General features: G+C 43.2%; 1 protein-coding gene and 1 pseudogene across 2 annotated transcripts; both read left to right on the top strand.

Annotated features, from left to right (window-relative positions):
• The first annotated feature begins 835 nt into the window (after positions 1-835).
• Positions 836-1,668, top strand: LOC147903573 (uncharacterized; annotated as a pseudogene).
• Positions 1,669-3,589: 1,921 nt separating this feature from the next.
• Positions 3,590-15,660, top strand: LOC147903574 (uncharacterized). 2 transcript variants are annotated; one of them, XM_087372540.1, is made up of 7 exons: positions 3,590-3,987; positions 4,081-4,139; positions 4,395-4,501; positions 4,576-4,662; positions 4,897-4,968; positions 6,350-6,465; positions 14,531-15,660. In XM_087372540.1, the coding sequence occupies exons 2-7, from the start codon at positions 4,086-4,088 to the stop codon at positions 15,274-15,276; spliced, it is 1,182 nt and encodes a 393-aa protein (XP_087228666.1). In that variant the 5' UTR covers positions 3,590-3,987; positions 4,081-4,085; the 3' UTR covers positions 15,277-15,660. The 2 variants fall into 2 exon arrangements, with proteins under 2 accessions (XP_087228666.1, XP_087228667.1); XM_087372541.1 differs by having other exon boundaries at positions 4,585-4,662; positions 14,531-15,659.
• Positions 15,661-22,187: the final 6,527 nt, after the last annotated feature.

Consider the following 22,187-nt stretch of genomic DNA (forward strand, 5'->3'; position numbering starts at 1 on the left):
TACAGTCTCCCTCTGCTACACACACATTGGAAGTTTTCCCTTTTTGAGCCCTCATTAAGCCACATGTTGGAGTCTGAAACATTGATCTTCAAAGATCCAAGTTTCTCAATTGTGTTAGAGTCTAAAACGTTGATCTTCAAAGATCTAAGGGTCTCAATCGTGTTTTTGAAGCTCAAAAGCAAGCTCGCTTTTTCACTTGCGCATAAATATGATGGAAGCATTTCGGTTCAAATTTATTCCATTGTTCCTTAGATTCTTTTGTGCTCAAAGAACGTATCTTGGTGGACAAAAGCTGTGAGCCAATCAAGCTGTGGCTCACTCATGCTCTGACATTCACAAAGAATAGGGCTTCTTCTAGAGAAAAACTCTCTCTTTTATAGTCTCCCTCTGCTACGCACACATTTGTAGCAGCTTAACACTTACACGCAAAAAAAGCTCCCAAGTTTCGGCACAACACAAATACATCTTTTAAATTGTGTTAAAGAGTGACTAGCAGGAGGAAACACAAAATTCTCACGATGAAGGATTTTGAGACTTACACGCAAAAATGGGGCATTCTTCTTGGAAATTCAAGGACTGTGGTTGGCACGAAAAACACAAGATATGAACTGGCCAACTCTTAAAAAATGGTGCAAAAGGTCCAAGCAACATAATTCGAGGTAGTGCAATTGCTGGAGAGGATCCATGAGACTACCATGGAAGAGGACTGAATCCTTAAGGCATACGATCTTGGGAGAGACACAAAAGCATGCTCTAGCTCACTTATAAAGATTCGGTTCGTGTCACTTGATATGATCAAGGTTCTGCCAGTGTTAGAAAGCCATGGATGATCAGTATGGGCTATGTCGTCCATGTTATCGACCTCTTCCAGCATATCATCTCCTCCTGGCATCAAGGTCGCGACAGACTACACAAGGTCTTCGGACCTCCCAGGACTTAGTGCTTCGTCAATGACCCCTTGGCTGCTTGGGCCCGGAACCTTGCGTAGCACATCATGTTCGAAAAGCACTCTTCCACACTTGGGCTTGAGGTCTAGGTCCAAGAGACCCAAGCCAATCACATACTCTAGGAAGACAATGGGCTAATGGATTACACTCCGTGCCATTGAAGTGTCACATGTGCCCATCTAGTATGCCTTTGGATTCGTCTTTGAAGTTGATAGGCAATGCTTGGTGTTCAGCGGCATTGTCTAGCTCTAATCGATGCTGCCTAGGATGCAGATGTCCTCGCCCACGCGTGCTTTATTCATTGGGAGCTTCACCTGGCTCTAAGTAAGACATCGAAAGGGATTCGTAACATCGTGTCCTATCACACCCTATCCTCCGAGGTGGGAAAGGTTGCCACCATGGGAGCTACAGTGAAGTGTTTGGTGCTGAACTATTTTGCTCCGGTGGGGTTTGATTGATCAGAGCTATTGGTGGAGGGTAAGGGCTACTTGAAAGGCATGATATTAAGGGTACATACTAGAATGGACCTCCAAAAAACTCAAAGATGGATATTGAAGTTGAAACCCGAGAGTACAGTCCTCGAGGGGACTCAAATAAGAGCATTTCCCAAGTGTCAGGTGAGTGGCATAGGTCCGATCTAAATGCTAGAGCCACCAAGTGTTCTACTCTTAGAATCTTAGAATGACGTTAAAATTGGCTACTAATCGTTTAGGGGAAGTGATAATCCTTCGTGGGAGCGACCAATCATCCGGTTGCTTCAAACACTTGGTTGGAGCTTCCAGTCATTTATGTGTGGAGCTATCCTTTGAAATTTGAAGGTGACCATTAAAACAAGAGTTAGAGTCTAGTGGTGGTGGAGTCAAACAAAGAGGAGATGGATGTGGAGACTTTCTACAACTTGGGGAGGGCGAGGTGGCTCTTGCAGGGGATGCCATTAGAATTCTCGCTGGCTAATAATGAGGAGGAGTTGTACGAAGCATGATCGAAAGCAGTAGTTGATGGAGGCAAGAGAATAGTCGCCACCAAGGCAAGATAATCCTTGCCAACCCTTATGCCAAAGAACTCACCAAGGATCTCAAGGGAGATCTTTTCACTATTGTTGAAACTGGCCCTATTGTGGTTTTCTTTTCCAAGTGGTGCTATCCCTTTTGAGGTAGGACCTTTTTGAGTGCACGCTACGCATGCTCTCTTTGACTTGGTTCACACCACCCACCCCCAGCCAGGGTGGTGTGAAAAAAATAGGACATGTCTATGGTTCACACCACCCGGTAGTCAAGGTTTATAAAATTACAATGCTTTATGCCTGCCAAATGGGCTTTATGCTTGCCTAACAAGCTATATTTCTTCCAGTGAAAAGATTGTTGTTTATTGAGACTGTAAAAGGAAAAAAAGAGTCAAATTAAGCAAAAAAAAAGAAAAGTTGCCATCAACACTTTGCATATAACTATTGGTCCAGGAGATATCATTTATAAAACCTTCATTGTTTTAGTTATTTTCTATTATCTTTACTGAGCTATGCATGGCTTCTAGAAGTACATCAAAGTGATTCATTTGAAACTGTAAAGGTAGCCTTGTTGATATATTTTTTGTCTTTTAAGAAAAAAAGGGCGAGCCTGGCATTCAAAACAACAACAATGGAACCAAACAAATCAATTGATACCATCTTGCATAAACATAACTTAATTAGTGTCATGCATTATGGTTACACACCAAGCGATTGTTTATTTGACGTAGTTGTGTACCTGTTGAAAAATGGGATGACCTTTGAATGATTGATGTTGAAAACTAGCACTCAATTGATGTTGTCCTGCATTATCAACATAGCCTCGATGACTGTTTATTCGATACAATAAGTACTTAGTCGATACCATTGGACTCTAATATTATCGATGTTGCTTCAGCCTGAATTCTTACAACATTCCTCTCTTTTGATGCATGTTCTCGATGCAAATACGTTTTGAAAACAACAGTAGAGGTGCCACATGGGATGCAAGATCGAAGAATGATATTTCATATGGTTGTAGTCCATGACACAATATTATTTAGCTTACAACTAAGGATGAGTTATGAGCTTTTGCGAGCATAGTCTTATTTATGTATTTGTTAGGATTCAATTCCCAAAAGGCGCAAATCTTTGCACATCACCAAGGCAATAATAAAACACTACCCCTAACATTTGCAGGGAGGATCGGGTCTTGATGGACCCTCTGTCATGTCTCATGTTTATATTTTTTACGTTCTTTTTTTTTTCACTTTATGATATTTTCATTTAACGGTAGGATCCAAGTTTTCGTTTAAGATTGTAGTTATGTACTCCATGACAAAAAAAAGGAAGTTTGAAATATAGAGAGCTATTCGTGACAATAAGCGGGTCTCTCAAGGTTAAGTAGAGAATATGCGCTTTCAAGTAACCTTGAATTTTTTCAACTAGATGGATGCAGAAATTGTCCTCAAATTTCTTTTCGATAGATGCCTTAATTGATAGAGCCGCATAGGCCAAAGCCAGTGCTTTTGTGCATACATGCACTCTTGTTTTGTTTTGAGTGCCGGTTTTTTCTGTGTGAGGCACTAACACGCACGAGACAACGCGAGGAGAACGGTTTTGCCCCACCCTAAGTGGCATAGTAGAAGGTGGTCCATCATGCATCCAAAGACTCATCACAAACCCAAGCTAAACCACTTTAACCGGGGTAGCAATGTTGCAAATCAGAAACTTACTAGCATCCAAATCCTCCATTTTCTCTTTGAGGGCGATCAGCAGCAATCATGCAAGCTATGGATTTCTGGCACGAAAGCTGTTTCCCACATTGATTTACAAGAGAATTCGGTCTTTGATTGAATCTCCTCATCGATTTCCTCGACTGGATTGATAGTAGTTCGACTGGATTGATAGTAGCGATGCTAGCTATGAATCCGAGGCAAGAAATTTCATGTTTTCTCTGATTTCCCCCGGACAGACTGGTTCTCTCGACACAAATTTCAATTTGTTCCCTTCTCCCATTCGAGCATGCCAAAACAAGCTTCGGATTATGCCCTTCAGGTTTGTTGATTCGATTCGCATACCCAGTTAACTCTTTCTTTTGCTTTCGCTTTGTTCTGGCGGATTCGATGGAAGTTTTGTTAATTCTCGCAGAACCTATGCTTAGAGGCGTTGAAACCGGTCCCCAAATGGCAATGGATTCAATGGCTATGGTATGCTGTGCTCGTCCTTGTTTACCAAGTCCAGAATTTAGCGCATGCACACGCCGGGCCTACATTCGTTCAGGAGAATAATTGCTAATGATCTGTCGATCCAAGAAGTTTTGTTGCGTGGTGTGCTGATTAAATAAATGAATATGGTAAAGCGACCGTTGATAAGGACGTTTCGTCTTTTGCTTAAAGTCAAAACAGGGTTTGGGAGCATGAGCATTTGACGTGCTGATGACAATTCCGATGACAAATTTACAGGTTGAAGAACTTGCATGGTTGATCAAGGATAACTTACCCAGTAAACACCTTGTTTTGTCAGCGGAAGATATGTTTGTCGAGTTCCTCGATCCTGGGCAGAGGTCCAGGTATACTGGATTTCCCAGACGTGTTTTTGTTTTAAGCTTTAGCACAATCAATTAAAATAAGTGCTTCATGTAAGATTTTGCAGTGGGGAAGACATTTTGATGTTGGAGCCCATGATTTCTTACCATAGGATGCTTCTTCACCGGCTTGCAGATATATTTGGGTATATCTCTCCTTACACCACTCATAATGTTTCTTCAGGCAATTCAGTCTTATACTGCACAACTTTTAGATCTCACCATACATAGGACTCTAACGCCATGGACCCAGAAGGGATTCCCCTTCCCACTTGGATTATTTCCACCAGGCTTGTTCTCTAAGATCAATCTGTAGTATTGAATTTAGAACGTTGTCAAATTTCCAAACTTAAACCCTTTAAAACTTTGAATTCTTGCAGGTTGGCACATGAATCCATTGGTGAAGGTGACGGTCGGAGGCTAGTGGTGGAAAGATGTGAAGACTCTTCCATGTAAGTTGTTCAAAACAGTCTTCCAGCACCATCATTGTTTCCAGGCTGGTACTCATGTGCATGCGCATTCAAATTAGCTATATTTTTTAATGTACTTGGGAGACCAAACATGATACATATGAAAACCAGAGCCATAAGCATGAGTACATTCATTTGCTACAGCTTTAATTAGCTTCATCAATTACATTATTTGCTTTAAAACTATGCGGAGGTTGGAGGGCTGTAGGCAGCAGCTCACAAGCTACTCCACTTCAGCAGATGGACCAATCTCATCATGTACATACTCGGGAGATTACTGGAGATTGTCTCATCATGTATATGCTCGGGACTACAGATACAAACAACTACAAGAAAAACATGTGGAAAGAGGAGCTAGAAGGCACACTTTTCAGCTGCAGAAGATCTACAGGAATTACAGAATGAGTACATTCCCTGTTGCACAGACAGCTATTGTAGCCAAGCGTTGAGATCGTGATGAAAGGCTATGATAGACATTTCAATTGACAGTCAGCGGCTGTTTGTACTAGTAACAAGCAGAGTTCATCACTTCTTATTTTCCCACCTAATTGGAGGATGTCCATTATGAAGGAGACTGGAAATTTGTGTTACGAGCATCTCACTTAAGGCTATATTCTGTCAAAGCGGTAACTGTGCTGATGTATGGCCAGCACAAAGAGTGAGAAATCAGTTTTCTGAGTGTTAGGTAGGCAACATGTTTGACTTGCAAAATGTCTATATTCGGGGCAAGTTCAGGTCATTGTATGGCAGGCAATCAGTTTATTGGTTTCCTTCGTATAAAGTTATCTTGCTAATCAGCAAGATGACCTTTTTGGGCTTAGGTTAGGTCAATATATGGCAATCTATGAGTCTATTGATTTGCTTTATACAACCTTTTTGCTCAATTGGGGTGCTTCGTGTAAGACAGTTGTGGCAATTAATATACAACACGTCAAGGATACTCTCAGGAGGAATTGAGGACATGAGTTTGTCAGGGTTCTGCTGTGCTGGATTTAATAGCAATAGATTGTTCTTGTAGCATATAAGTAGGTGGTTGCATTGGTTATCAGCAAAGCTTCAGTTCCAATATATTACATCCAATATTATACCATGAGATATTAAACCATGTGAGTGTAGTGAGGCCTTGCCTTGGTCACCTTCGTGTTTTTATGCATATGGAACTGTACCTGCTATTTGCCATATTGAGGCCTGGAATGTTTTAAGAAGTTTGCTCTCCGGGCATTGTATATTTGCTCTGGTTTTTGCAAGGCAATGAATATTTCACGACTTTTTTGACTGACTTTGACATTTCTTCAGAGTCACAGACTGTCTTATAATGCCACATCGTGACAGATGCCTAATTTGTGTGAATTTTGTTGTCCAGACCTGATGTGCTTGTGAGTGACATTTTGGAGTGCAATGATCATGACGGAGAGTCTTCGTGCTCTCGAAGTGCTCGAAGTGCCCTGCAGTTGCTGAAGCGCAACACAAATATATCAGGTAACATACTGTCAAAGCTTTATTGCACTGTTTAAGCTATGCCCTTTTAGGCCATACTATGAAAGAGTTTGTACAGACTCGGTCTCTCTAAGATTGTAATTATGTAGTTTGGATGATGATGTTCATTCAAGGCTCCTTTGTTTGATTTAAATGACGTAAAACAACCCCACTTTCCTAGTAAGTTTGGGAGTTTTTTTCTAAACATAACGTTAACTGTATTTTTTATTGTTGGGAAAATGTTTTAATGAGAAAACCCTTGCAACAACGATGGAGAGAAGGATTGATATATTATAGGGACATCATTATTTAATTAAAACTGGTTTTTCTACATTCTAACTCTATTGATTATTGTTGGGAAAATTTTTAATGAGCAAACTCTTGCAACAATGGGGAGAAGGTTTGATGAAATTCACTAAGTTGCCAAGCAACTTTGTCGTCCTCTGTTAAGCCTTTTTTTCCTCTCTTAAGCTCATCCGCTAAGGTATTAAAATGGCAGCGGAAGATGCAAACAAACTGAAATTATAGAGCCACACAGAGAACACTAGAGATAACAAAATGTACCACCACTGATCTGCTGTAAATCAGCCCTTAAACCAGGGCAGCAACTGAAATACAAGATATCTTGAATAGGAGCTGCTGGAGAGGCTGAACTGAAGCAGAGAAAAAGGGGGGAACACAAGAAAGCTGAAGCCTGAGAGTACGGAGGCAGGAGAAGCCTGAAACGAAGAGGCAGAGGCCTGGAGCGGGGAGGCAAGAGCCCTGAAGAGGCAAGATCTGCTGCGGGAGTGTGGGCAGCCAACTGAGCAGCTGAGAGGGGGCTCTGAGGGGATGGTCAGGAGCAGGCTGTATGCTGGAGCCTTGAGGAGCTGCAAGAAGTGATGGAGGAAATGAAGGGAAGGAGGCCCTTTTATAGGGCAGGCCAAGGGGGGGAGTCGGCCAGTTTGGCTGGACCGACCAGCCTGGTCGGTCAGGCCAACTGGGCCGACCAGCTGGTCGGCCAGCCTACCCCCCCTGGCCCCCCTTGCTGCATGGGGGCTGGTCGGCTGGCCACGCCTGGAGATGCTGAATCTCAACACCCCCTCTCAGCTCCAGGGTGTGGCACAAGACCCAGAGAGCTGGTATGACGTTGGAGAAGGGGAGGAGAAACAGATTTGGTAAATATGTCGGCGACGTTGTCGGAAGTGGTGCTGAAAAGGAGCACAATGGTACCGTCAAGAACCTTCTCTCGCGTGTAGTGGTACTGAATTTCAATGTGTTTTGTCCGAGCATGAAAAACCGGATTGCGAGCAAGGGCAATACATCTTTGATTGTCACAAAAAAGTGTGGTAGAAGTGGATTGCTGAAAACCACAATCGAGAAGAAGGCGCCGAAGCCACACAGCCTCACAGGTGGCACTACACATAGCCCGATACTCAGCCTCGGTGAAAGATAGGGCGACCGTGGGTTGGCGTTTACTGGACCAGGAGATAGCCGCAGAGCCAAAGGAGAAAACATAGCCCGTGGTAGAGCGGCGAGAATCGGGGTCGCCAGCCCAATCGGAGTCACTCCAACCTCGGAGAGTGAGCGGGGAAGGAGAGGAACCACCGGCAGCATAAAAGAGCCCGAAAGTAGAGGTCCCCTGAAGATAGCGGAGGAGACGTCGAGCAGCTTGCCAATGAGAAAGCGAAGGGGTTTGCATGAAGGTACTGAGGGTGCCGACAGAGAAGCCGAGATCCAGTCGAGTGTTAAGTAGCCAAAGAAGAGATCCAACAAGCTGGCGGTAGAGGGAGGCATCAGGATAAGCAGTGGACCCAGAAGCAGAGAGTTTAGCGTTGGGATCCATGGGAGAGGTGATGGGCCGACAGTCAGCCATGTGGAAAGTTTCGAGGAGCTCTTGAACATAGCGTTGCTGAGAGACAAAATACCCCCTCTTAGTCTGCCAAATCTCAAGACCCAAGAAAAAATGGAGAAGGCCCATATCCGTCATCTCAAATTCAGTTTGAAGAGCAACTTTAATGGCAAGGATATGATTGGTATGACTCCCGGTGAGGATTAAATCATCCACATAAAGAATGATGAAGGTATGAAGCTGTCCTTCATGAAAAAGATAAAGATTGGGATCAGCCAGAGAGCGAAGAAGTCCTTGGCGGCAGAAGAAGGTATCAATACGCTGATTCCAGGCCCGAGGAGCTTGCTTGAGACCGTAGAGAGCCTTGCGAAGGCGACAGACCATGAAAGGAGAACGAGAATCAATGAAGCCGGGCGGCTGATCCACATATACCTCTTCATGAAGATCACCATTCAAAAATGCAGATTTGACGTCCATTTGAAAGATGGGCCACTGATGGTGGGCGGCAAGAGCGAGGATCGTGCGGATGGTGCTCATCCGGGCGGTAGGTGCAAAGGTCTCCCCATAGTCGATGCCGGGTCGTTGGGCATAGCCTTTAGCCACCAGTCGAGCTTTATACTTGTCGACAGAACCATCAGAGGCGTATTTTGTTTTGAAAATCCACCGGACACCAATGACGGAACGATGTGAGGGACGAGGGACAAGGTCCCAGGTGTGGTTCCGAAGAAGAGCATGAATTTCCGCTTCCATAGCCTATTTCCAATGAGGCTGGGCCAGAGCCTGAGGAACGGTAGTGGGCTCACGAGTGGCGAGGATGCGAGACATAAGGGCATAATTAACATGAAGGGGATCAGAAGAGGACGGTGGGAGATGGCGATGAGAGCGACGAGGCCCATCATCAGGGGGTGGTTCGGAGTAGGGATCCTCAAGACCGGAGGAGCGGAGAGTATCAATGAGCCATCGCGGAACACGTACCGAGCGGGGTTCCAAAGGAGGAGCAGACGAGGGTGGAGCCGGAGAAGGAGGCGGAGGAGAGAGAATAGGAGGTGATGTACCGGGGGACGAGGCAGGTGGAGGGAGAGAGGGCTCCGGGGCATTGGACGGATCTCCAAGAACAGGAGGAGAGTCGGAGGATGTCGGAAGGACCTGCTCGTCGAAAAGAACATCCCTGCTCACGGAGATAATGCGGCGGCGAGGATCATAGAGGCAATAGCCAGTGGAGACGGAGTTGTAGCCTACGAACAAGAGCTTGTGGGACTTAGGATCAAGCTTTCCACGATCAGATTTAGGAATATGAACATAAGCATCACAGCCAAATACTCGAAAATGGGAAACATCGGGCTTAGATCCATAGTAAGCCTGATAAGGGGTCATGCCTGGGACTGCTGATGTCGGAGAGCGGTTAAGAGTATGGATGGTGGTCATCATGGCCTCGGCCCAAAGACACTGAGGGAGTTGACTGTGAGTGAGCAAACTCTTGCAACAATGGGGAGAAGGTTTGATGAAATTCACTAAGTTGCCAAGCAACTTTGTCGTCCTCTGTTAAGCCTTTTTTTCCTCTCTTAAGCTCATCCGCTAAGGCTGCTAAAATACTGGTTGAGCTCCAGGAAGCAAGCCAATCCTATGATCTACCCCTCGCGAAGGAGGTAAACCATAAGGAAGCTCATATGGAAGTACATCTGAAGATTCAGTCAAAAGACTTGAGCTTTGCCTCTTCTAAATCCTTAGAAGGAAAGGCTCATCGAAGAGTTGATCCTTAAGTCAACATTTGACCTGAAATTCCAGCAGTGTGTATGTGTGAAATCAGAGCCTTGGCAATGGGCAATCGCCCCTGGGTGGAGTCCGCAACCCTGCTAGGAGCACCGGAGTCCATTGGATCACATTGCCTCTGAAGGAAATACATCTGAAGATTCAGTCAAAAGAAGTGAGCTTTGCCTCTTCTAAATCGTTGTGAATGAAAAGCTGATTGAAGAGTTGATCCTTAAGTCAACGTTTGACTTGAAATTCCAGCAGTGTATGTGTATGTGAGGATCGTAAGGAAATACATCTGAAAATTCAGTCAAAAGACATGAGCTTTGCCTCTTCTAAATCCTTAGAAGGAAAAGCTGATCGAAGAGTTGATCCTTAAGTCAACATTCGACCTGAAATTCCAGCATTGTGTGTGTGGAATCAGAGCCATGGCAGTGGGCAATAACCCTGGGTGGAGTCCACAAACCTGCTAGTAGGAGCAGAGTCCACTGGATCACATTCCAAATCCGCCGAATGGGCTGATTTTGACACCATGTCCTTGCTGTCCTTAAATTTCAGATTCATGCGAAAAAGGTTAACCACACCTTTCCTCAAAAGTGAAGTTTGCTACACCCAACATGTCCCACATCACTCTCCACCAATTTGGAAAAGGAGGTGGTACATCGCACACTTTAAGTTAGTGGTGTCCTTTCCTCAAAAGTGGAGTTTGCTACACCCAACATGTCCCACATCACCCTCCACCAATTTAGAAAAGGAGGTGGCACATCCCACACTTTTAGCAATGTTCTAAAAGGAATGGGTCACAACTCATCCTACTTCACTTTAGAGAAAGGTGAATTGAGCCTTAGCAAATTGAAAGAGGGGCATGTAATTGATAGAAAGACTTGCTAGGAGAAGGGGTACTTTCCACCTATAGGGTGGTTGAGACTACTCACAGGTGGTAGCATTGCCTCCTTTAGGAGGCGAGGAAGACTGGAAAGGGAGTCGATAGTGGTGGTGCGCAGAGGCATGCTCTACAACCAAGCAAGCAAAGATGGTGATGGAAATGGATTAGCTTTTGCGAGCTGCTAGTGCTAGGGAGCGCAGTGCACTTAAACGGGAAGCTGGTCCATGCCTTGGTTGCTTTGAGGCCAAAGTGGCCTCTGCTGGTGAACAACTAGGGTAGGGGCTAGGGGTGGCATGAATCTCCAGGCTATGTCAAGTTAAATCTTCTCAATCTTGAAGGAGAAGAGATTGATTATCAAACTGGGTAGGGTGATGGCGACTGTAAGCTTCGACGGCCACAAATGGTCGCATCATCTCCCTGTCCAGTGACTAGGCCTACGATCCAGATATTGATGAGAATTGTGATGTTGCTAAGATCATAGTGGAGTGGATGGTCATGTCCTATAGATTCTTCCTTCAAAGCGACAGCTTAGCTTGGATGTTTTGGTTATCCCTACCAATGAGTGCTGTATGATTTGGAACGTGCGCAATCCTTGTATTCAGTCGATTTAGTGGCACTGGCCAAGTTTCCATCTCCTTCGAAGCAAGCGGAGGGATTTTGGGAGAGAGAACTTCCAGCGTTTGCATTTTGAAGGTCAATAGGATTACAACACCGTTTGGATGCCTTGGTTTGGAAATTGCTGTCAAGGCTGGAGACAAGCGGCTGAATCCTAGCATCTCTTATTCAAAGCACTTGGTGAATTGCAGTCCAATAGCATGAAATTTGGTGGAAGAGGAGGATAAGTGTCTAAGAAAACGCTTTGACACCAATGAAGTGAAGGAGATGGATAGATATAGAGAAGCGGGGTGCAGAAAGCAAAAAGGAAAGAGGAGTGAGGGGAAGGGGAAAAGAGGGAGAGAAAGAAGAGAGGAAGGAGCATCCAAGCATAACCTTTTGTGTTTATTTATCTTTCTTGTCCCACTCTAGTATGAATCTTTGGTTCATTAGTTGCTCTAGCAAGAGAACCATCTACACATTCCCATCTATCTTGCAAAACAAGTATTGTCTCTATCCTATACCTCCATTCATCATAATTTGAATTGTCTCGCTTTGCTGAAGACTTGAGGTTGAGGTACCTGCCTAGATCTGATGTCAGTGTCAAATGACCAATGCACAAGTAAAATATGCAAAAATCTAGTGATTTTTGTTCTACTCTTGATTTTTTTTTCCTGTAAAATGCCTTTGAATTGTTGCCTTTCATTTGCTGAACCTGGTGGTGAACACTGGACCGAATGCTGATCAAAATTTAGTCAAAAGCGGCTCAAAACGTCTTATAAAGTAGTGGAAAGTGGCACTTAAATTGACCATGATAACTACCTCCAAAAATGGTTGGATCAGCTATGAAATATATGCCAAAATTTAACTCTCTGTATTCTTGAAATCTAGGTCAAAACATTGTATAAAACGGAGTCCAACTGACCAAGACATGGGATCCTGAAAATAGGTGTTTCAGGTTTTGTAAGCAGATCGTTTCAGACACCATCTTGCCATGTTGACCGGAAGGCCTCGGTAACAACCTGACCGGAAGGTCTCGGTAACAACCTGCTTGTTTGAGTGTCGTTGATGACCAGACTGACGTAAGGATACAAGTAGCCTGACCATCCACTAGGCTAATCTCCAAATAATCATACAAAATGATGGAAAAATTATTGCAGAGGCTCAAAAATTGATGATGTGGACATAGGGTGCACATGCAGAGTGTGTGCTAGTATAGAGTGTGCTTAGTAGCACAGTGTGTTAATTGGGCTGTATTGAGGTAGTAATGGTGATTAGTTTGCCACGTGTCACTGATGATGGGTAGGGTGATGTGGCAATGTAGTAGTGTGACATGAAACTGCTGATGTGGCAACATGTGCCTTATCTCCTTGCTACTAACATGGCAGATAAGAGCCATGTGACCCCACCTTAGGGTCTGTCTTATTTGCCACATGGCTCTGGGAGCCATTTGACGATATGGATTGTTTCCCTTATGGAGAGGCTAGAGCCTAGAGGCAAACTGGGGAGCTGTGGAGAGGCAGAGGTCTTGGCGGCAAGGAAAATGAAGGTGAAGTAGCCGAGGGGTGGCCCATAGCTGCTGTGCAGCAGCAGTTATTGAGTCTGGACACTGCAAGCGTCCACTGTGGAACTGTGAGGGTGTTGCAGGCATGTGGGCAGATCTGCAGGGTTGTAGGCAGATTTGGAGCTTGAGCTCATGTGGGTCTTGGGCTCCGCAGAAAATGCTACAAGGATCAAGTCCCTTGGTAGCAGGCACGGTCCCTAAGCTAGCTTGTAGTTGGAAGCTCCGATGGAGCTTTGAAAGAATTGTGGGCGGTGAGACGAGACTGCACAGCGAATGAAGCAGGGGTCTTCACCGTCAACATTGATGGAGATTCTCAAAAAAAACCTTCAAAGCTTTATTCTCTGTTTTTTCCTTTGAGAAACTCTCAAAAATGTCTCTCTTCTCTCTCACAGAATACTTCACAACTTCACTTTCAGAAATCATTCACAAAGTACTTACATAAGAACATAAATCTTCAGAACACGGTACACCATATCAAGCTCAACATAGCTCCGTTTCAACAGCTTCTTGAACCAGTTTGACAAGGGCTATTCAAACTATGCAAAAGCATGAAGAGAGCAAGCCTCAGCGGAAGGCATAAGCAAGGAACAATGCTCTGACACCATAACAAAGTCGGAGGTAGGAGAGGTGAGTGGAGGAGGATGAGAGATGAGAGGGCACAGCTAGAGAACACACACAAATGACTAAGTGTAAACTAGATTAGTTGGAGAAGAATGAATATACAACAGCCATTTAGGGTTACCATTAGGGTTTCTAACTGCTTGGCCTTTTTGGCTTTCTAGGTTATTGCCTATTAGCAAATGCATATGATGTTGATTTAACCGCAACAATCCATCCACATCATGAATCTCTACTGTAACCCTTGAAAGAAGCCGTATGCTCTAATTCACAACAGTAAGGCCTATCAGTAATGAATGAATCTTTGTGAATTGAATCAACCATGCATTAGGACATAGAATAATCCTTCTGTGGCTGTGGGAAACGTATTGTGAAATTGTATTGTCCCTTTGTCCCAATGTTGTTCCAAAAGAAAGCTGCAGATGCTAGTAACTTTAGGTTTCAGCATCACTGGGTTAAGAATATAATGGAAATATTTTGTTCTTATCTGTTCATGATTTGCTGAGCTTTTCACTAGTTTTTATTGTGTTTGAATGTTTTGTGCTGTTTTCTGTATGCTGCCCTCGCTAGCAGTCATGATCCCAAACAATAGCAAAGGTTAAGGTCATTTAAAGTCCAACAAGGTAAGTTTAGCTCTATGATACAACTTATTATAAAATAATACATGTAATTTCTACAACTAGTAAAGTGTAGTCTGTGCTGCACTACATTTATCTTTTGCTTGTAAACATTTTAAGGGTGTGGAAACACAGAAATCCCCATGGCATGAAACCATATTTCATTCAAAATTTGCATGGCATCAATGTTTATTTAGCATATTTATCAGGTGCTCAGAGTTGCAATCAAGTCCGGACTCCTCAAATCTCATTTGAAGAAAGGCAAGCAGCTTATTTAGCTGCCCGAGAGCGCATTTTTTCAGAAGATTGGGGTCATCCTCCTAGCGAACCAGCTATTTCAAGACCGAGATCTGTACCTGTAGTTGCTCGCAGGATGATTGCACATGCTCTGGGTAAACACATAGTAGCAGATCAATGTTCCAAAACAGTCACAAGTTCTGAACTGGCCACCAATAAGGAACCCAGTCTGGCAGATGCATCGTGTCCTATCGTACTTGGTTCAGGCGTGCAGCATGTTAATTCACCTGCGACATCCCCAAAGGTTTTAGAATACTCACCTGCAAAGGCTGCAAAGCGAATGTTTGCACAGGCCTTGGGACTGCGTTTCTCAAACTCCTCATGCAGAGTCTCCAGCAGGCAATTGGAGAATAGGACTACTAATAGCACATGCCTACAACAGGGTGAAAGGCCAACTCTTGTAGATGTGAGTGAAGTTTGCAGCTCAACATCAGCAGACATGTCAAAGGATATTCAGAGGGTCCCTTCTGATAAAGAAACCTCTGTGTGTGTCTGCAAACAGCCTAGTCAGCTAACGGCTGCGAAAATAGTACATGAGCATGAGCAGGGGAAAGCTGCCCCTGCCCAGCGAATGCTGGCACAGGCGCTTGGATTCCGAAGCTCGTCAATGGCAGTGGAAAAGAGGGATAAAACTTTTGATGTTGGAACGTTTTCATGAAAGTACTTTCCGAATTGTTATGCAGTTGTTCAGTATGTACATGTGAGCAGGAAGCTTTCTTGCTTTAGTGAAAACTGGCTGCTGAAGAATGTTGTTTTATTGCTGTAACATCTTACATAGGACACCGAGGAGAGTCAAGTCTCTTGTAGCATGGAGACTAGAGAGGGGTCCTTGAAAGTCTCTCATTTCACATGAGGACCAAAGTACTCAAATGAATTGTTTGTTTCAGAATTTAGAGCAAGTTGAGGCTTCTAGGGACTTTTGTATCAGGGGGCAACTACTTTTTGGGATGATGAGCCTTGCTTTGGTATTTTCCTGGGCGAAAATGGTTGCTTGACTAGGCTTATTATGTGTACTAGATAGGATAAGGTTGCAATTTTGTTGTACCGATGCTTGTTATTTAGCAATTTCATGTATAAATTAATTATTCAGGGCTAGAAATTGATGTCAGATCTTGGTATATCATACTCATAGTAACTCTGATTAGGCTAGATGTACACTTCATATTTCTACTAATGGTTGTGTACATGCCTACCTTAATTGGACTTCATCAATGTCAATACATTTTTGCATGCAGTGACTGCACGACATAGGTTTTAATATGAGTAAGGTCTATGTTCTTGCAAAGGTTTATGTGGATCGAATATCACCTTCATGGATGCGCATGCATATTTTCTTGTTTCTTACCATACATGTCTCTTAAAGAATATGCATCGGTGTGCTTCTAGTATATGTGTGTGTGTCTGATGGATATGATACTTTGCACAAGATATCACAAGTCTATATTAAATGTGTTTTTATATATCTCTTTACAATTTAGAAGATTGAATGAAGTAATGCCTAATCAATAGGTTACCTATTTAGAGATAAAATCCAATTTTCGATCTACAACTTCGATGAGCATGATAGCAAAGCCAACATTCTTTTATTTTTGCGTATAAAAATAGATTTCAAAAAATAAATTTGTATTAAATTTTAAAATTTCACATTGATTAGGCGGACCTTCATTTATGTGCATGATATATACATACATATCCCTTTCGTAACCAAATGCAATATAAAGTGAAGTAACTTAAAATAACATAACTTAAAACTAATGTAGAAGGGGGATGGGCTTAGAGGGGCGAGAGAGGATTTGAGAGGAAGTGGTGAGGAGTGAGGAGGGAGCTAGGGGGACGCGGAAACTATGAAAGGAGGCAGTGTTAGGAGGGAGCGAGGGTGAGGAGGGAGCTAGAGGTGAGGAGAGAGCCATGGGGAGGGGAAGGGTGGAATAGGCAGAGGGTTAGGCAGCGGAGGGGAGGGGTAGGTTGACAGGTTTGGGGAGGGGGGAGAGTGGGGGGCTGCTGACAGGTCAGGAGGGGGAGAGATAGGGTGTGAGGGGAGGTTAGTACCAGAGGGGAGGGGGGGGGGGGGGGGAGAGAGAGAGAGAGAGAGAGTGGAGAAGCGAGGGGGAGGATTGAGAAGGGAGAGTGTTAAGGGAGAGGGGGAGGGGGGGGGGGGGGGGGGGGGGAAAGGGTGGTGAGAGTTGAGGGATAGGGAGCTTGGAGGTTGCTAGGTTGGTGCGCTAGGAGGGGGAGAGAAGCGGGATGGGGTGAGCATTGGGATGGGGTGCAAGGTGGGAGCGGCACATGTAATGAGGGACGGCTCATGTTAAGTGGGGGTGGTGATGAATAAAGATTTTTTTAATGAGACCTTCCATTGTGATATTTTCCAAAGATGGGTGTCTAACCGGGGAATAGAGCACTTAGAGATGAATGCAATGATATGAAAGATAAGATATTGTCACCACAATTACGGAAGTTTTGAGGATGCCATTGCTTGTCATGGTTGCATTGAGATCACTAGACTCAAAGGCCCCAAATGTTGGAAAAGCTTGGATGCAATTTTGGAGCAGAGAACAAGCACTTGGTGGTAGAAATCTCCCCATGTCTCTAGACGAGCAAAATGTCAAAAAACCGTTCAATGCAGTTAAAGAGAGGGAGCGATGGAATTTCTTTAGTTAGGGGGATGGAAGAAATCTTGTAGTCCATTGCAAAATGTTGGGTACCTTGTTGATTTGAATTGGTGGAACATAAGACCTAAAGAGGTTCCTGGTGTCATGAATGATTTACATAAGGTGGTTCAAGCAAAGTTAGGGGCATATTATCTATAGGATGTTGCATTTACTAGGTGACATGAAAAGATCACTAAGTATCAATGCAAGGAGGGTCTATTTGCATCACCTAGTGTACAAGCACTAGCTGAAAGTACACATGCATGGAAATGGTGGATGATGAATGGCGCTAGTTGTGAACTCCTACATCCGCTTGCCATAAGGATTTTGGCATACCGAAAGGAATTGCATTGAGACACTTGTATATATTTATTGAAATCATAAAATGTTAGCTACCTTAGGAGATGCAAGATATGAGGAGCTAGCTCCAAAATGGACATAAGATGTTACCCCTGCAAAGAGGTTCCTCCCATTAGAGAAAGTCCCATTGCAGTCCAAACAATTGAGGAGGAGGTCAAGGAAGAACCGTGATACTAGTGATGAGGACGGTGAGGAAGAGGAGGATGAGAATGACCTTATTGGTCTTTCAAACCACAATGATGATGAGAAAGATGACTCTGATCGTTCTAGCCTTGATGATTAAATTTTATGACAATAAAGTAAATGTTTGAACTCTTTTAAGTGCTAACAAATGAGAGAGATTCGCTGAGAAGGAATGTGCCATCTCATGAGTCACTGGTGTGGAACAGATGGTGGTTTTGAGATTTCAAGCAATGAATTTTGGAGTGAGAAGAACGATATTTCTCACCACTATGTCTCTTGACAACAAGTTGTTGTTAGGAGACATGGTGGTGAGCTTTCTCACCAATATGCCTCCTCACAACTTGTTGTGAGGGGACATAGTGGTGAGATAGAATTCGCTTCTTAACACTCAGCTCGCCACCTAAAATCCTAGAACTACCATGTATTCCACACCAATAACATGTCACACCACTGCTACATGAAGGCCAAGTCACATTTGATGGGTTGCTTAAAAGGTTCTCTCTCACTCTCACTCTCTCTCTCTATCTCTCCCTCTTACACACACACACTTACACACACACACACGCACACACACACACGCACATACTATCCTTTTTTTTCCTTTTTTCCTTTTCTTCCCTTAAAAGCGTTTTAAAACTACCCTTCCCCCTTTCCAACATGTTTCCCTTGCTCTCTCTAAATTCCCTAAATTTTTCTTCATATCCCTCCCCCTAAGTTCCCTTACTTTCTCCCTCCTAACTTTTTCTACTCTTTCCTATTTTCCCTTATTTTCCTAAATTTTCCTAAATTCCCTAATGTTTTCCTTAACTTTCCCTTTCCTCCCTAAACCCCCTCTTTCTATCTTTTCTATTATTTTCTCCCAATGTTTTTCTATTTTCCAAATTTCCAAAAATTTCTAATAATTTTCCTTTTTTTCAATATTTTTCCTAACTTTTCCTTAAAATTTTTTCCCATTATCTCCCTAATTTATCACTAGTTTTTTCCTCTCCCTATTACAATTGTTCCCTAATCTCTCCAATTTAAAATTTTCCTCCTTTTTCCTAAAAGCTTCTTATTACAATTGTTTCCTAATTTTCCTAATTCTATCCTTTTTTCCTCTTCCTTTCTCTCCCTATTTTTCTCTACTTTTCCCTAACTTCCCCCTATTTTCCTATTTCTCCCCTATTTTTCCTATTGTTTCTCTTTCCCCTAATCCCCTCCCCCTCCTAGTTTGATTGTTTTCTTTTCTTTTTTTCTTCTATTTTTTCCTAACTTGATTCTAAATATTTCCTTTTTTTACTTTTCCCTTTCCTAAAATTTTCTTTATTTGTTCTTGTTTGTTTTCTTATTTACATAAATTTATCCTACTTTCCTTAATTTTTAAGAGAAAAACCCCACTTATCTTTCCATGCTTTTCTCCCTTTAAATTATTCTCTTACCCTTTGTCCCTAAATTAAAATTTCCCTCTTCTTTTCATTTTCCTTTTCTTCCCCAAACTTAATACAATTTTTCTTATTTTTATTTTCCATTTATTAATGTTTATTTTTTCTTCACAAAATTTTTCTTTTTTTCCTTTTGGTTAGTAACCCCTATTTTGCATTATTTTAGCACCTTCTCTAAAACCTTTTTTACTAAACCTATTATTTAACAACCCCCACACCCATGTTTTATGCTGCCCTATCAATTTACATGCATGGCTAAACCTGACTACACGCTCGTGTTTTACACGACCTCGTCGGTTTACATGCATGGCAAAACTCGATTGCATGCCTCCCTATCTCTCTATTTCCCCAATTGCACACCTCTCTATCCCTCTATTTCGCTATCATGGCATGCCTCCCTACCTCTCTAACCCTGACTCCCCGATTGCCCACCCTCCTCACCTATTTTAATTGCACTACATAACTCTTTAGCGGCCTGCCCACCTCTAGAAGCCCTCGCCCTACTCATTATTCTCCCCTATGAACCTACCTACCTCTGCTCCGTGTACCCCCTGCAGCCTGTCGTGTGGTAATGCACAACAGTCACCTTGGCATATCACGAGTGGAGCTCGATATCTCAACACTCCCCCTCGAGCTCAATCCCAATTCCTGCACACCAAGTAGGTCTCTGAACTTGCACAGCTTCTCTGCGCCCAATGCCTTCGTGAATATGTCAGCTACCTGATCCTCTGTGTTGACATAAACTAGATCAATAAGACCTAGTAAAACCTTCTCCTGCACATAGTGATAATGCACTTCAATGTACTTTGTTCTAGCATGATAGACTGGGTAATTTGCCAAGTGTATACTGCTCATGTTGTCACAATAAATGACAACTAGCCCATCTGTAGACTGATGCATATCATAAAGTAGCTTATGCAACCAAGCTATATGTAGCCATTGTTGCACCCCTGTACTCAGCCTCTATGCTCGACAAGGCAACTGTAGGCTGTTTCTTGCTGCTCCAAGTGACTGCAGCACTCCCAAAAGAGAACACATATCCACTGGTAGATCGTCTATAAGAAATACTACCAGACCAATCAGCATCAGTGTATCCATGCAATTGTATCTGAACCCCAGCCTCATAAAATAGTCCATACTACAGTGTGGACTTCACATACCTGAGTATGCGTTTAGCTGCATCCAAATGTGGTTTCCTTGGAGCCTGCATAAACTGACTTACCAATCCAACAACATAGCTCAAATCTGGCCTGGTAATAGTCATATAAATCAAACTTCCTACTATGCGTTTGTACATAGTAGGGTCTTTCAGAAGCTCACCTGCATCTGCGCTCAGCTTCACATTTTGCTCCAAAGGAACTGAAATAGGCTTACAACCTGTCATCTCATATTTGGACAGCATATCCAATCCATACTGCCTCTGCAAGAGCCGTATCCCACTTGGTGATCTAATCACCTCAATGCCCAAGAAATAACGTAGCTCTCCCAAATCCTTCATCTCAAACTTCTACTTCAATAGCATTTTCACATGAAGGATATCTTCATCACTATCACCTGTGATGATCAAATCATCAACATAAATGACAAGCAGCATAATACCTTTCTCTGTTTTTCTCACATAAAGTGAGAAATCTGCCTTGGAAATCTGAAAGCCAATAGTGACAAGATATTGTCCTATCTTATCAGACCATGCTCTAGGTGCTTGCTTCAAGCCATACAAGGCTTTCTTCAACTTGCAAACAAACTCAGGATGAACAGCATGAACATAACTTGGTGGCTGCTCCATAAAGACCTCTTCTTGCAAATCACCATGCAAGAAGGCATTCTTTACATCCATCTGATGTAAACACCATTTCTTTGATGCAGCCATAGCAATGACTGCTCTTACGGTTGCCATCCTTGCAACCGGACTGAATGTTTCTTCATAATCAATGCCATATGTCTGTGCATACCCCTTGACAACTAATCTTGCCTTGTATCTGTTCATAGAGCCATCTGCATTGTGCTTCACCTTATAAACCCACTTACAACCAATTGCATTATTATCTTTAGGAAAAGGCACCAATTCCCATGTAGCATTTGCTTCCAAGGCATCCATTTCTTCATCCATGGCTTTCTCCCATTTTTCTTTTCCTATGGCTTGCTCAAAAGAAGTGGGTTCTGGTTCCTGTATCACTTTGACCATATAGGCATAGTGAATGGCTGTAAATCCATCATATTTCAGCCTATCCATAGGATAGCTAGCTCTGGTAGACCTGCGCAAAATAGGCTCACTTCCAAGTGCTCTCAAAACATCCTTGGTCTTCCTTACTCCAGGTGTAACAACAGAAGGAATACCCAACTCATCATCAATACTCTGTTATGAGCCACTGGATTCACCATTCACATAAGAGTGATCTGCATTCACATCAAACATGGGCTGATCTACCTTCTCTTTTCCTTTTTGTGATACTTGCATACCACTATCTACATTGCTTTGAGGAGATTCTCCTGATCTCAATCTGCCTATTCATGGTGAAGTATGTGAACCACTGCTAGAGGACACTATAGGTCCACTAATATTTTGTGACTGCTGCTATGAATTCTGTGCAGCATTACCATTTTGTTTGCCTGTTTCTAAATTGACAGGCTTCACATACCTGATGCATTTCAAGAACCTTGAATTTAGGCTATCCTACAACAATATTTTGGGCCTGCATTGATTTAAGTTGCTGTACATTAACATGTTAGAATCCAAGAGCATGTGCCTAGCGTGCCCCCCGCCAAGACCGCTAGCACCTCACGGAAGTGCACAACCTTCATGGCCACTACGGAGGCTCTGGCATGTGTGTATGGCAGGTCCCCACCCCTGCCATAAGGCACCCTTGCCTAGCCAGCCCTCCAACCTCCACAAAAGGCAAGCTTGGGGGAATTGAAGATAGGAGGGGCAACTTGGACTATTTATGTCCCTTCAT

This window comes from Dipteris shenzhenensis, chromosome 3 (assembly GCF_047967505.1).
Source record: "Dipteris shenzhenensis isolate YYH24624 ecotype China chromosome 3, Dip_SZ_1.0, whole genome shotgun sequence".
In the NCBI taxonomy this organism is placed as follows: Eukaryota; Viridiplantae; Streptophyta; class Polypodiopsida; order Gleicheniales; family Dipteridaceae; genus Dipteris; species Dipteris shenzhenensis.